Genomic DNA, 13,216 nt, shown 5'->3' with positions numbered 1-13,216 from the left:
TTATTTGTTTATTGTCTCCATCCTGTATAATGATATTGATATGTACACAATGTTTTCATGCTTGCAGCAAGTCTTTATTTCTCAACCATCAGATACTAATGTCCCCTTCCCCGCATACCCTACAAAATCTGCCTGCTCTACATCACTCTCTTGGGAGTCTCCTTGCTCTACCTACCTCCTCTCGGGGCACCCACATTCCTATTTTTCTAGCTTCTTTGAAGTTACATCTTATCTGCACTCCTCCCACTCTTCCAAAGCTGCAAATCAAGAGCTCCTTTTGCCAATCGAGTCAAGAGCAAATGTTCCTCACACGTTGTAGGAATAGGGCCTTGAAGGCCTACCTTATAGGCCATATTTGTAGAAAGATGAGGCGACTGCAGATCCCATGCAAAAACAAATGGATGCATGCTAGGGTGAGAGACGTTTTGAGTGCATGCACAAAGGGAGACCTTGTGGCTGCATGTGCATTTCCCCATCCAGATGTTATTGATGTCCTAGTTGCATGCACAACTCACCATCGCCCACTACGGTTCTCTTGCAGACATGCAGATGTGCACGCAATGCTAAAAGATCTCCCAAGATTCCATAAGAATAAGGCATATGTGTAAATCAAGACTCCCTACTCTCTTTATGACTTTTTCATCAAGGGACAAACCACAAATACGAACATCAATTGTAATGTGATGTTTGCTTGAACTTGGACACTGACTACAAAACATCTAATTGATGATAAGCGCATGGCATGACTAAAGTCGCGTAAGTGGCAAAGGACCCAGCATCTTATTAGGTGATACTGAACTCAAGATAAAATAGCTGGCCTCCACAAGTGGGTCGTCTGCAAGGCCTAATGCACACATATGAAGATCCCTTACAGTATCAAGATCCAGCAAAACCACACAACTATGTGTGCAGCACAAAACACTTCATTCAGGTACATCTTCAATCTAATCGAAGGATTGGAGATACATTGCGATGACTCTTGAAAACTCTTCACTAAAATTAATTATATGCACAAACATGACCTACAATTGTGCCAATCAACTCTACTAAAAATAGAGACTCAAGTTAATCCACATGAAAACAATTACAAAGAAAACAAAGGCACACTCTTTGGCAATGTCTCATTTTGTTCTTAGGCACCGTGCAAAAGCACATGAAGGCTCTTCATATTCTAAAGGAACCTATGGGATCCAATCAAGTACTAAGCAAGCCCAGGGCCAAAGACTCAAAATCTAAAGAAAAAAATGTCGCTTGCATCAAAATTGGGAACCAAAAATATGTCTTGCATGCTGCTGTATATATTGCTAGCTCACACGTATTACAAATGTTAACATATGTGCATCAATTACACACAAAGGTCGCACTCATCAAGTAGTTTGTTCCAACAGCCTGCTAAAGAAGTACCCTTCAAATCTCCCAAAACATATGTCAAGAAAGTGAAATGCTCTACAAAACCAACAAGCTTACACCATATAACGTACACACCATGCCACAACAGAAATGAGTAACAACTACTGCAAGACTTACGTTCTGTCATTAACATTCCTTTCAAACCTTCCAGCCATAACAGCAGCATCTTGCATGATAACTTGCCCTCAGCTCAGGGCAAAAGACCAGCCGTACTCATCGAGTTCTACGACTGGAGGTCATTCTGGTTTTAATGAACAGAAGACTAAGCCCTTCGAATCGTAAGCTATATGGAAGCCAGCACATTAGTTGATGCTTGAAATACCAAACATGAACTTCGGAGGCTTACAAGCTAAGGCATTCCTTGATGAACAATCCCATTAGTTGATGCTTGAAATACCAAACATGAACTTCGGAGGCTTACAAGCTAAGGCATTCCTTGATGAACAATCCCATTGAGCACTCTTGTGGTAACAACTGATAATGACCACAAACAAGAAATCACACTTGCCGAGCCTTGAATGTTACAGAGCTCCAGCCTGCTCCAATCAGCTTGGAAAAGGTACCAGGAACCCAAGTTCCCCTGGATTACGAGGACACAGCTGCTCAGCCCCTCGTTCCCAACAGAAAGCCAAGCAAAATCACTTCAACAACCCACCCAAGAATGTGCTAAGGTCACCCTTAGCAAGCTCTTGCTCACACAACAGTTTAACATAGTTCACCATGCATTTCCTACTCTTTCCATGAGTTGAGGACCACTTTGGGGTCCCTTTCCGCTGCTTCAAGGTACCGGCTGTCTCAGAGATGATAGGCCCAGGAGGAACCCCTTTTTTTAATGCACTACCTCTGGGAGTAGCTGAGGGAGGCACTCTAACATTCTCAGCTGGAAGAGGCGTGGAAGGCGTCCAAACTAGGTTCTTCTTGAGAGCAAACCTAACCCTTTTGACCTTTCCTGAGCTTTTTCCACTCGTAACAACTGTAGGAGTTGTATACTGTCCACCAGCAGATACAGGAAGCGCAAGAGTTTCATGGCCTTCAGCAGCACTATCACTGGAAGTCGGTATTTTCCTTTTCCTCTTGCCTGTACTTTGTGGAGAGACCACCTTTGACATCTTGATGTTAGGTGAGAGGTCAACGACCGACGCTGCATCTGCAAGCATATCAAACTGTTTTTCTAATTTTGACACCACTGAATCATCCATACCCAATCCATTGGATATACTCCGTAGCCCCTCCTCACTAGTTCCTGTTCCCACCAAGGCAACCATTTTCCGCTTCACAGATCTTCGCCTTTTCTCCTCCTCATTGCCTGTTGTCTCATGGTCTTTCCTCTCAAGAGTACTAGAGTCCCTAGGCTCAATGCATTCAGATCCCTTTCTTTTGTCCGCCTTCATGCTCCTTTCACCTTCTTTACTTTCAGAAGGTGCCTTACACTCTTTGAAGACACTGATGTGTTTCGAGGAACTTCCTTTACTCCCTCTTCCTCTGTCCAAGACCTTTTCCTTTGAAGAAGCGGCTATTTTCTTGGATCGTGCTTCCTTCTTTGTTCCCTTGGCAATGGAATGCACTGGAACTAAACCTGTCTCCTTTTTCTTTTTCTTTTTCTTTTTTTTAACATCTGTTAGCAAAGAAAGGGCGATACCAGAAGTCTCTAATAGCTTTTCCAATTTCTCGAACTCCCCATGGAGCTCATACAAGATCTTCCGATTTGCTTGTGAGGTGGAAGGTAGGGAAGCCAGCTTAAAAGCTTCGGGGCCAAAAGGTGCAGAAAGAAGTAATGATCCAAGCACGTCTTCAACAACATCTATAGGATGTCCCTCTTGCTTGGCCGTTATGACCATGCGGCTGAGATTAAAGAGATGGTTAAATATGTTCTCCTTGATCCTTTGAAGCAGGCTCTTTTCTGATGAATGACTGCAGATTACCAAGAAGGGCTCTAGCAAAAGCTTGAAGATCTCTGCTCTCAAGGGCAAAACAGTTTTAAGTTCCTGGAGAAATATATCAGCATAATGAAGGTTTATGCCCAATGCAGCATACTGGTCTTTAGCCAAGAAGGCATTCTCCAAAAGAATATCCATGAACTCCTTAGTCGAATCAGCATCCCAACCTGATGTTTGCAGAGCTGAGAACATATGAGCTAAGTACTTCCTTAGCAGAAGGTAAAACTTGTCCAATCGAAGCCTATCTATGCCAGCCCACTCCCGCCTCATGGTTATTAAAAACACCTTGAAGAACTTTAAAGCAAGACCATCATCGAGCTTCTCTAAAATGGATGCCAGCCTTTCAATTAGGTCTGCTTGCACTGGAGCTTTGTCAGAGTGCCAGACACAATAAAAGAGCCCTTTCCATACCTTTTTGAGCTCATCTTCCTCAAGCTGCTTTTGTGACGTGAGCCACAGCACAAGGAGAGAAATGGCTTTTTCCCGTGTCTTCTTTTTGGGTGATGCCAACCTTCGAGCAAATCCCATATTGGATTCACTGGCATGAGCTTCCATCTTCCCGCTACTTCACCAGTTTGCCTCAAGGTGCTGAAAGAAAATAAGGGATTACTTTACACACATAAGGAAAGCATAACCATTCTACAAATGAGGAATCAGCATCTCAAATGTCATGCTCTTCAAAGAAAGAGATTATTTCCTAGGAAGAAACTACCTTCACAGATCTGAGAAAACGCTATTCACCAAATGGAAGGAAATGTCCAAGAGTAGAGTAAAACAGTACAAACCAATAGCCTCAGCCTCAGGAATGGTTAAAACTCAAATGAGGTAATAAGTTGCAACCAAAGTGGTAGAAAAATCAAGGGTATACCCAGATTCATAGGTATTGTATGTGTGTGTATGTGTGCGCGCGCGCATGAGTGCATAACCTGTGTAAGCGTGCATGGCCATATGCATGAGCACATGTAAATGTGCGTGCTATTTTGTGTGCGCGTGCATGCGTGCAGTATAACAGTGCTCCAAAAAAAAAAAAAATTGACCTTGTTTTTTAAGGCCAAAATAATAAGACTACTGGGATTCATGTGCAAATGTAAGGTATTTACCAGGATTTACAACTAAAATGCCCAATTTTTAACCTTGGAAATGAAGGTCCAAAAAAATAACAACCGGGATTTTCCATATTCAACCAAGAAATTTACACTACAAACCGGGTTATGTGAGCACTGCAGTAAAAGTGCATCTGTGCACTCATATACACATTGCACTTATATATAGGGCAATAAATGCACACGCACAGGCGCATGCATGTATGAACATATGAACCACGCCGACATATGAACCCAACCTTTAAACGTCAAAACGCAAGGGCTATTGTGCCCTTGGCGAAAAAATTGACCAATCAAGATTCCTACTCTACCCCCATTCCTGACTCATCAAAAATTGAATGGAGACAACTACGCTATTTGGCTGCGACCATGACGACGGTCTTCGACTCATTTAAGCTTAAAGGCCTTTCCACCCATGACTTCAAGAAGTCAAAGAATCCAACACGGGCAAAGTTGTGGGAGGTGCCAGAGCCCGGATTTGATCCTTCATTATCCTCAACGATACTACATTAGTAGTTAGTCGCATCATAGTGATGATGTAATGGGACAGGCACCACGTGCCAACTGAAAAGAGAAGACTGAGACAGACGTTTAGCACTTTAAACAAGTAAACAGAAACACAAAGAGAATCCACACGAAACACGGAGTGGCGGAGTTCCACTCCCACACTGCAATGGCCCCAAACGATGGCACCCCTTTCAGTATTTCTTTATATTGCTTCAACATGGTCTAACTCTGTAGCTCTGCTCTACTTCTCTGTACGGTAGAATGCAAAAGAGAGAGCCCACAACACGTATTTAAAGACCTTTAGCCTGAACAAAAGCAATTTACATAAAAGCAACAATTCTAAAGTATCTTGACCAAAAGCAAACGCCCAGTGGGCTGTCCGTACGACGTTGCCACATCGTCAACAATCCGCAAAACGCAGAGGTGTCCGTACAACCTGCCACGTCATCAATTTTTACGCAAGTTATGGAGTGTGTGTGACCTACTTTATTTAAATGATTTCAAGCCCCTCAGCAAAGGTTCTGCAAGTTATTGGGGGTGCCAAAAGTAAATCACAAATCATTGAAACCAGAATCAAGCAATCTCAAATCAATTCCAAAACAAGTTAAAAACAGATAAAATCCATTTCAAACAAATTCAAAACAGTATTTTCAAACAATTTCTCAAGCAAAATGGGTCTCCTCGTTGTAGTAGAGTGGATGTCTAACTCCATGCTCCCAAATGCTTATTCCTCGATCCTAAAACCTGTTATTGCACACAAAAGAAAAGAGCTTCGAAAAACATTACTTTTACACGTACTGAAATTTTCTGCAAAAACCCTAATTTTTCAAGATTGTCGAAATCAAAATCCGCTCGCGTCAAGGCATAGGGCGCGTCGAAATGATCAACTTTGACATCTGTTGCATACCCAAAATTCTCAACCGTTGAAGAGATTTTTAGAGACCTCCACATAACAAAAGGCATCAAAAAGCACGTTTTTTGCGCTTTTTAGGGCAAAAAAGAACTCTTTCTCCTTTACCTCCTCCTCGTCTTGTCGTTTCTTTCGTATCCAACCCATAGCTTCCATCTATAGGTTCATGTATGTCCCGTTTTCTCTCGAAAAAAGGGAGAAAAAATTTATGTAGATTCTAGAAGCGCCATCTTGCTCTGTCTCGTATTGAAAGAACCGATATGCTTTCAGAAAAGCACACGACTGTAGCTCTAATACCACTGTAGCAAGACGGGCACCATGTGCCAGCTGAAAAGAACAAACTGAGACATACGTTTGGCACAAAGCATTTGGTCCAAAAGCAAGCGGCTATCTGTATAACGCTGCCACATCATCAATTGTCAGCGCAAAACATTGAATGTCCGTACAACCTGTCATGTCATCAATTTTTACGCAAGTTATTGAGTGTGTGTGTGTGACGTGCTTTATTAAAATGAATTTAGGCCGCTCGACAAAGGTTCTACAAGTTATTCGGGCTTACGACTTTTAGTCCTAACCCATCTTTAAATTTGGGCCACTCGGCAAGAATCTGTAAGTTGGTGAAGCTAACTCAACGACTACCTCGTCACTCCCCCCGCAAATAACTTAAAAAAGTCCGGGCCATGAGTTCAGAGGACTTGTACAACCAAGCCCTCCCCAAACCATAGCCTACGTTGGAGGTTCGAGCATACAACCAAACGCTTCCCAGACATCCCGCCTACATCGTTCGGAGGTTTTCCAGCATACAACGAAACGCTCCCCAAACATCCTGTCTGCATCGTTCCGAGGTTTTCAAGAGGACAACGAAACGCTACCCAGACATCCCGTCTGCGTCGTTCCAAGATTCACACAATACCAAAACAGCATTTCTAACTACTCAACCCGGGAGTAAAATCACCAATCATTGAAACGAGTATTAAAACCAGAGTCAAACAATTCAAATCAGCACCAAGACAAGTTTAAAACAGATACCATCCATTTCAAACAAATTTCAAACAAACAGAGTTCAAAAGTATCCAACTACAAAGTAACTAGAAAAATCATCCATGTTTTTTGTTCGGACAGCTGAACTTTAAGGACGATTGGCTTGTCCTTCTACATCAAGGTAATGGTTCGGTTCCGGATGTGGAAAGTTGCATTATCACAAGACGGGCACCACGTGCCAATAGAAAAGAATAGACCGAACAAACTTTTAACACTTCAATAACAACTGAACTGAGAAAGAGAGAGAGAGAGAGAGAGAGAGACGACACGCGACACGGAGTGGCGGAATTCCACCCCAAAGAGTATTGGCCCCAAACCTTGCCGCCCCCTTCTGTATTTCTTTATAATGCATCAACACAATACAAGCCGGTACTCCAAACTTTGCACCTTCTCCAGGAAGCATGCCAGAGAATGAGCCCATGGCCTCATATTTAAAGACCCTAGGCCCCAAAAGCAATTTTACATGAAAAGCCTTCAAACTCAAAAGCATCTGGTCCAAAAGCAATGCCCAAAAGCTATCAGCGTAAATCACGAAAATCCGTACAACTGCCACGTCAACAGTCAACAGTCAACGCAAAACGCAAAAATACGTACAATCTGCCACGTCATCATGTCAGCACAAAATCGGTTTTATGTACAGTTGCAACGTCATCAGATTCTACGCTGTGTGAGGGCCAGCTTTATTTTAATTCCTTTGTCACTTGGGCCCCATTGAATGGGGTCCCATAAGTTGATAGGACTTCTTCTTCTATTGTTGCTTGTTCTTCTTAGGATTGAGGCCCCTCGGCCGTGATCTACAAGTTGGCTCCATCCTTCAGGGCTTGACATGTCAGCAGTTTGTGACATGCATCATTCTTGTCGAGCCAAGACATGCCCAAGAGAACGTCGCAATTACCCAACAACATAATCTGGAAATTGGCTTTTCCATGATAACCTTGTATAGTCATTGGAAGAGTACCAATGGGCGGTACCACTTTCTGAGTTTGCCTCGTAGCTAGCTCGGCTTCAATTTCTCCACCCTCTGCATCATAATCAAAGTGCATTTGCTTCAAGAATTTTGGATGGATGAAGTTCTTTGTAGTTCCAGGTGAAAGCGCGAAGCAGAAGGTACTGGTAGGTGCGCGTCGCGATGTAGTGCAGGATTGGGAAGAAGCAAGAGGCGGAGTGCAACAGAGAGGAAGCGCTAGGAATCGAAGCTCGGAGAGAGAGAGAGAGAGAGAGAGAGAGCTCACGTTTTTGGGAAAAATTCAATAAGTGAGTTTTGGGTTTTCCCACTTTTATTATAAGTAACTTTGAAAAAATGTGTCCAGGTTCATATTGAACCTGGACAAAGTATAAAAATGTACAAAAAGGAGTTATTTAGGCCTTTAACCCAACAACCTCCCACTTAAAGGCATAAATGACGGCTTTAAGTTAACCAATTCCCACCAGCTGTATGCAATGCTCATGTTGAGCCTTAGCAAGACTCTTGGTGAGAACATCTGCAAGGTTATCCTGTGTATGGATCTTAGTCAAGGTGACTAGACCATCCTCCAATACCTGTCGTATGAAGTAGTACCGCACATCTATGTGTTTGGTACGCGCATGAAACATGGCATTTTTTGCTAAATAGACAGCACTCTGGCTATCACAACCCAACACGGGTGTATGAGCAAGCATGCCAAGTTCTTTTGCAAGTCTGCCCAGCCAAATGGCCTCTTTTGAAGCCTCTGTGGCTGAAATATATTTAGCCTCAATAGTACTCAATGCCACAATTTTCTGTAACCTAGAACACCAAGAGATTGCACCACTAACAATGGCAAATACATATCCACTGGTAGATTTCTTGGTATCCATGTCACCTGCCATGTCTGCATCACAATATCCTTGCAACTTCAAGTCACTTTTGCCATAACAGATACACTATGATTGTATGCCTTTCAAATATCTCAGAATGCATTTGACAGCTTCCCAATGCGCTTTGCCAGGATTCGACATGTATCGACTAACAACTCCCACTGCATAAGCAATGTCGGGACGAGTGGCAACCATAGCATACATAAAAGAACCACAAGCCGATGCATAAGGGATTCCCTTCATTGCTTTCAATGCCACCTCATCCTTTGGGCAATTTGCTTTGCTAAGCTTAGTGTATGGTGGTAAAGATACCCCAAGAGACTTAGCATCAGCCAAATTAAATCTGTCAAGTACTTTTGCAATATATCTTTCTTGAGATAAAAACAGCAATTTCAGCTTTCTATCTCTTTTAATACACATGCCCAAAATATGCTCTACATCACCCAAATCCTTCATAGCAAATGCTAAATTTAGCTTACGTTTCAGAGCATCAAAACTAGTCTTATGTTTCCCGTCAAGCAGCATGTCATCAACATAGAGAACAAGTATGATGGGACTACCATCTTCATCCCTTTTCATATACAAACAATGATCTGCATGGCTGCGTTTAAAGCCTTGAGACAGCATAAAAGTGTCAAACTTCTTATACCACTATCGTGATGATTGTCTCAAACCATACAGAGCTCTTTTCAGTTTGCATACAAGTTCCTCGCGTGTAGGAACTACAAAACCTTCAAGCTGTTTCATATATATGTCCTCTTCAATGTCACCATGCAAAAACGTTGTCTTTACATCCATTTGATTCAATTCCAAATCAAGTACCGCAACGAGAGCAAAAAGGACACGTAAAGTTGTAAGCGTTAAAACAGGTAAAAAGATTTCTTGAAAATCAATTCCTTCTTTCTGTGCATAACCTTTTGCAACCAATCTTGCCTTGTACTTGGGTTTTTTATCCACTATCTTAATCTTGTATACCCATTTGTTAGGAAGAGCCTTTCTCCCTTTAGGCAATGGCACAAGATCCCAAGTATCATTTGCATACAAGGATTTCATTTCCTCTTGCATCGCAAGCTCCCACTTACTGCTTGACTCACATGATTTGGCCTCTTTATATGTAAGAGGTTCACCCTCATCTGTCAACATTACATGATCCAAAGAGGGGTTAAATCTCTGCGGTTGCCTTCTCAAACGAGTTGACCTGCATACCCAATCATCTACATTCTTAGGCAACGGTTCTACATCATAAGGCAACTCATTTTCAGCTCTATCATGCTGCTGAAAATCATTTTCAGCCAATTCAAGTGACTGTCCATCCTCATTAGGAGCATCAAAATCATGTCCTACCTCTTCTGGCTCAAGGTTAACCAGTTGATTATCAATTTCAGCTTGCGGTAATGCATCATGAGGCTCTTTTTCAACATCAATGGGTGGCACGGATGGCTGAAATCTGGCAATTTTCCTGTCAGTATCAGATTTTGTAGCATTCTTAAGCAATTTTGCCTCATTGAACACTACATCTCGGCTGCGACTTACCTTTCTAAATTGTGGTAACCACACTCTATAGCCATTTCACCTTCTTCCCCATAACCTAGGAAGACTCCTTTAATGGACTTCATATCAAGCTTTGTTCTCAAGTCATCCCATACATGAACAAAAGCTTCGCAACCAAATACTCTCAAATGATCATTAGAGGCAGGTTTGCCAGACCAAACCTCCTCTGGAATGTCATTTTTCAGCGCACTATTAGAAGAGCGATTGCAAATATGAATTACAGTTTTCAATGCCTCCCCCCAAAACTCTTGGGAAAGATTAGCAGTGGACAACATGCAACGCACTCTCTCGCATAAAGTACAATTATACCTCTCAGCCACACCATTAGAAGACGGATTTTAAGGGACTGTCAACTCCCTTTTAATCCCATTTTCATCACAAAAACGTTGAAATTCAACATATACATACTCTCCTCCATTATCAGATCTGAGACATTCAAGCTTAGTACTCTTTTACGTAGTGACAAAAGCATGAAACTTCTTAAAAGCATTAAAAGTCTCACTCTTACTTTTCAACAAATGCACCCATCCTTTCCTAATACATACTACAGTCATCAATGAATGTAACAAAATACAATGCACCACCAAAAGACTTAACAGGCATAGTGCATACATCGGAGTGAATAAGATCAAGAGGATTAGCTTTGCCTGGCAAGTTTCTTGCTGTTGCTAAAGTTGCTTCACACACGGAATTGTGGCATAAGAGACTTGGCCATATGAGCCAAAAGGGTATTGATGTGCTTTCCTCTCTGAAGAGGGTTAATGTAAAAGGCAAAAATTTGGATTTTTGTAACGATTGTCTTTATGGAAAGCAAAAGAAATCTTCTTATTACTCTGGTATCTCTCAATACCAATTGAAAGCGTGAAGCAAAAGGTACCGGTAGGTGTGCGTCGCAATGTAGTGCAGGATTGGAGCAAAAAGCAGGAGGCGGAGTGCAACAGAGAGGAGGCGCTAGGGATCGAAGCAAGGAGAGAGAGAGAGAGAGAGAGAGAGAGAGAGAGAGAGAGAGAGAGAGAGCTCACGTTTTTGGAGAAAACTCAATAAATGAGTTTTGGGTTTTCCCACTTTTATTATCAATGACTTTAAAAAAATGTGTCCAGGTTCAATATGAACCTAGACAAAGTATAAAAATGTACAAAAAGGGGTTATTTAGGCCTTTAACCCAACATCGGGACCAAAGAAAATAAGGGCTTTCAAGCCGTTGACTTTGCTATATGCTCGACACAATTCATTTGTACTTTCAAGGTGTATGCCATGGATATCGAGGACTAGTCCAATAGCGGGTCTAACTCTCTTAGCTGGAGGTGGCCCTACGGATCAATCTGTCGTGGAAGCAAAAGGTTGCTCTAAAGGCCTCGACAGACGTCGAGGCCTGCTCTGGACATGTAGTGAATGTATGTCCTTTTTGAAAACATTCGAATCGTCGGCCTTCTTGTAAAAGGGTTTCTCATTGACATTGTGTCAGACGAGGCCTTTGAGGTTGGGTTTCACGAGACTCAAGAGAATTTGTTCGTTGTTCCTGAGAGTTTTGGTTGATGGCCGGAGTTGGTTATATGGTAAACTCCAACTTCCCTTTGTCACAAACGGGAGCGCATAACAATATAAAATACATTCGGATAAATAGGATTTATCACTTATTATTGAAGCCAGAGGATATAGAGAGAAATAAATAGAGAGAGAGATAGAGAGTGAGAAGATCGACACAGTACTGGGGACCAGAAGATGGGTTGGTCCCCCCCCGTAATAGTATCTTTATTACTGAGGAGAAGTCTATACAAGCACTTGAACCAAACGTATTACCACGTTCGTTCTAGAATAAGACTTGATGGTTCCCGGAAGCCTCAGCTTCCGATTCCTAGGGCAAAACCCTATTCCAAGGAACTTCCGTTCCTTGTTCCAAATCCTTGAGAACCAAGGTTCTCGCCTCTGGATCTCACCTTCCAGACTCAGGGCATGACATCCCTGCAACTCTTTCTAACTCTCTTTCCAGAGTCCTCTTCCTGCAGAACAACTCTGCTTTCCCGGACACAAAGTCCTTACTTGGGAATCCCAACTTCCGGACCGCAACTTGAGAGACTACCTCTCTCCGATCCGTGGATCTTCTTCCCAAACTCGGGTACGAAACCCTTGGGCTGATCTGGCTCTAGTTCCTCAGAGCGCTTTTCTCCTACAGAGGCTCATGCCTTCCTCTGCTTCTACTCCCTCACGAAGAGGAAGTACACCTGCAATCAAATACTCAAAGATCATAATATGAAAAACGTTACCTTCAAAGTCTCGACGCTCGAAACACAACTCCGTTCTCGAAAAGCAATTCCCCGGAAGAGATCTTTACATAGAAAAATCCTCTCTTCCAATCCTACATACAAAAGAGGTGTGTTCTCGGGTTCCTTCTCGTAAATCAGCCCCGTCTACGACATTTATGGGCTGAAAACAGAGAAAAACAGCAACCTGTCGCGATGGAAACACGCTTCGTAGGCACTTCTTCGCGAGGGAACTAGCGCACTGGGTCTTGGCGACGTCTCGTACACTTGGGGCAGCCATGGGCATCACTGGCAACGTCTTCTTTATGGCTGAAATCTGCAGTAGCATCTCCTCCTTGCAAAGATTGGTCCTCCCCTCTGAGTGAGGGCATGTGATGCTTTTATAGCTCCTAGCCACGGGCACGAATAGCTACTCGCGTGGTCGCGGCCGTCAAAAAAAAAAAAAAAAAAAAAATCCTTTTTTCTTTTTCTGTTCTGCCAAAAAAAGAGAGAGAGAAAACGCTGGCTGATCTGTTGCCTTATTTATTAGATGGCTGCCCACTTATTAAGTAGACGGCCGGCGTATTTTAAAAATAATCTGAACCTGCCCAAAAACTCAATAAAACCTTATAAGTTAAAACAATGCTTTCACAGCACTTCCCAGGCGTCCCTGGATGCAAT

General features: G+C 42.6%; 1 protein-coding gene across 1 annotated transcript in view; it reads right to left on the bottom strand.

Moving 5' to 3' along the window:
- Nucleotides 1–1,686: 1,686 nt before the first annotated feature.
- The window catches only part of LOC147435680 (uncharacterized), a 54,792-nt gene continuing 43,262 nt past the window's right edge, over nucleotides 1,687–13,216 (bottom strand). Inside the window, exon 2 of the mRNA XM_086488671.1 lies at nucleotides 1,687–3,935. Coding sequence (XP_086344797.1) covers nucleotides 2,049–3,902 — 1,854 coding nt within the window. The 5' untranslated portion in view covers nucleotides 3,903–3,935 and the 3' untranslated portion in view covers nucleotides 1,687–2,048. The remainder of the gene's footprint in view (nucleotides 3,936–13,216) is intronic.

The sequence above is a fragment of the Adiantum capillus-veneris genome, chromosome 18 (assembly GCF_014529385.1).
Source record: "Adiantum capillus-veneris isolate H3 chromosome 18, ASM1452938v2, whole genome shotgun sequence".
Lineage (NCBI taxonomy): Eukaryota > Viridiplantae > Streptophyta > Polypodiopsida > Polypodiales > Pteridaceae > Adiantum > Adiantum capillus-veneris.
This window is presented reverse-complemented; position numbering and strand designations above follow the sequence as displayed.